The 2999-nt window shown below is 32.9% G+C and overlaps 1 protein-coding gene across 1 annotated transcript; it reads left to right on the top strand.

Annotated features, from left to right (window-relative positions):
- Positions 1-39: 39 nt before the first annotated feature.
- On the top strand, positions 40-2867 carry LOC110444418 (peroxidase-like protein 3; the record flags this gene model as incomplete). The annotated part of the gene is made up of 3 exons (XM_021488797.1): positions 40-252; positions 1990-2159; positions 2765-2867. Coding segments are annotated over exons 1-3 (422 nt in total), but the record flags the coding sequence as incomplete, so codon positions are not given.
- Between the last annotated feature and the right edge of the window lie 132 nt (positions 2868-2999).

Raw genomic sequence — 2999 nt, 5'->3', positions numbered from 1 at the left:
TTCATATGCTCAGACTAAAGAGGATAACTCTATTCAGAGCAGTGTGAGAAATTTCCTATTTTTAGACTCAAAAAATGATAGTCTTGACCTCGCTGCTTTGAACATGCAACGGGGGCGTGATCACGGACTGCCATCATACAATGCCTGGAGGTCTTGGTGTGGCCTTAATCCGGCCTCAGACTTTAGTCACCGCAAAAGTGGACTCGTCAACCATTATCGCACTGGCAGAAATAGACTTTCTCGTATTTACAGGTATATACATTGTTTATACAAGACGCTTTTAGTTGTAAAAGTCTTCATTTGTAGCGTGCATACATCGTTCGCGCACCGTCCGCGTATTTAACAATCGATTGCCCCGTTGTGCAATTCTCTTCTCACAAATTCGCGATTTTGTAGAATTGGTTAATCAATATTACAGAATGTAAAATGTCCGGGGGGTTCATATGAAATAAGTTGCATGTACACTTTATATATTAATTTCTCATTACAAAAATGTACATGATGTTCATTGTTTTAATATTTTCTATAGCTCTTCTTTTTCTAGATTTTCACACCTCGACGAGTAACGTTAGTGCATCGGATCCGAAAAATAAGATCCTGATACATGTTCAAAGTGGCTATGTTTAACTTATGAGATAAGCTTATAGATGAAGTAAGAATAAAGAAGTATATGACTTAACACAAAACCTTATATATTATTAAGTTATTCCTCAATTTACACCAACCACGATTGTTATCTCGAAACGTTCGTCCATCGTAAGCTAAAATGTGCGCAAGCAACAATCGTCCAGATTTGTATCGTTCACACATGGTTCACACATCGTGCACACACCGTGCGCACACCGCCCATTGTGATTCCGCGGCTGGCTGTCTCGTTGGTTTATAGAGGCATGTCAACAAGTATAAATTCTCTAAACTTGAAAATTAGCAATTGATTACCAACTGTAAATATATGTTATTACGTGTTGCTAATCTCTAGCGGTAGGCTATTTTAGATGTTTATTTTGTACAAGTAAAATATCAGTTGGATCTGGTCTATGATATGTTTTGGTACAATGTCAAAAAAGTGTTGTTGAAATTATTCGTTTTGAGATGCATACATAATCTATGAAATATCAAAACATTGTTTTGGTTTTGCTTTTTTTTTTTGTGATGAAATATACTTATTTATCAGTTAGGCGTAAAACAAGTCCCAGAAGTACAGGTAGATTATAAGTCACATGTAGGTTATTGGTTAAAAGTAGGTTATCAGTTACTGGTATGTTATTTGTTAAAGGAATATTTAGGTTGTTCATTTCAGGTAAAAAATACATATTGATTATTAGTTCGAATTTGGTTTTCGGTTATACGTACACTTAGGTTGTTACAGCGAATGACTTATTTTTGTCCTTTTTGACGGAATATTGCGATTCGAGTCTGATAATTAGATATCTTAAAAAATCGTATTCAGATACCTTCAACATTTTTCACTTTCTAAGAAATAACTACAGACATCAACGGTACCTGCCTTCAATGCTGAAAACTGTTTTTACGTTAAACTGAAATATAGGTAATGGTTAAATCCTAAATCAAATGATATTTCATCATTGTACTGCTTTCAGTTTGCATTCACAAACAACATGAATGCCAACTGACCAAACGCAAAAATCATCGATATGTCTTTGCTCAATTGGCATTCACATTGCCCAAAAATGTCCATCAGGATCATTTCAATACTCTTAAAAAATATGAACTTTATAAAATTAGGCATTTCGATCAAATTATTTTAATGTGTCGTTATGCTTGTGCAATGAATAGAACGGCCAACTGTCCAGGAAAGGTCAATAGAACCCCACGTTCCAATTATAATGTAAACAATTGGGTCAAGGCAATCATAGCTGATATAAATGTCATCAGAATGTTGAGGGGTCATATATAGTGATAATTCATTGCAATTGTAAATACAATAGTTTTCTCCAGTTTTAATATTGATAAATATATTTGTTTCAGTTCCCCAAATGATATTGACCTTTACAGTGGTGGTTTGTTGGAGAAACATCTGCCTGGTGCCTTGGTTGGTCCAACGTTTGCTTGCATCATTTCCAGACAGTTTCGAGATTTACAAAAGGGCGACAGATTCTGGTATGAAAACGATGCGCCATATACTGGATTTTCGGAAGGTATTTATACATAAAGTAGAGAAATTTGTAATAGCACGAAATATATAGGTTTAAGCACAAAACGTGTATAATTTGGCATAAAATCTAGATATTTTAACACAATTGTCGTTAAAGACGTATACGTCAATAAGTATAATACTTTAGTATTGTAATAGTTATTTACTTAATGTAAAGTTTTTATTACTGGTTGTTTAAATTAATATTGTTATGCAAAGTTTAAATACATGAACCATATCAATGTGAAAATGTAGTTTATTGAGTTCGGCTTTTAATTATAGAACTAAACCTGATAAGAGAAAATAATGATGTAAAAAATTAACGGGAAAACGTATTTAATTTCCTCATGTTTGGTTTTTGAAATTATCCTGACGTTATTTAAAAAATGGATGTAAATGCGCCTAACAATATGTTATTGTTTTAAAACATTAATGCAAATAAACTGTTCTTAAATTTTAAATATGCTTAGAATGTAATGAACAACTATTTACAATTGCATATTATTTTGTAATAAAGAATAGACAGTCAAGTTTGGACAAAAATACCTTAAACAGATAGAAATGCCAGGAATGTGGGGTTCTACTTAACTTGTCATTTTGTATTTTCAGCTCAACTGAATGAAATAAAGAAGATGACTTTGTCATCCATTCTCTGCACCAATCTCCATTTAGTGAAAACACAGCTAGACTCTTTCCAAATGAAATCCGATACGTACGTAAAGCCACCTTATATATGTATATGTTGTCAAAATTCGACATGTTTACCTATATTATGTTAATACTAGAGCTCGCTACCAATTATTGTTTCAAAGAAAAAATCAAGCTGTGAACTTTAAAATTATAA

This window comes from Mizuhopecten yessoensis, unplaced genomic scaffold (genome assembly GCF_002113885.1).
Source record: "Mizuhopecten yessoensis strain PY_sf001 unplaced genomic scaffold, ASM211388v2 hete_36119348, whole genome shotgun sequence".
NCBI classification, from domain to species: domain Eukaryota; kingdom Metazoa; phylum Mollusca; class Bivalvia; order Pectinida; family Pectinidae; genus Mizuhopecten; species Mizuhopecten yessoensis.
This window is presented reverse-complemented; position numbering and strand designations above follow the sequence as displayed.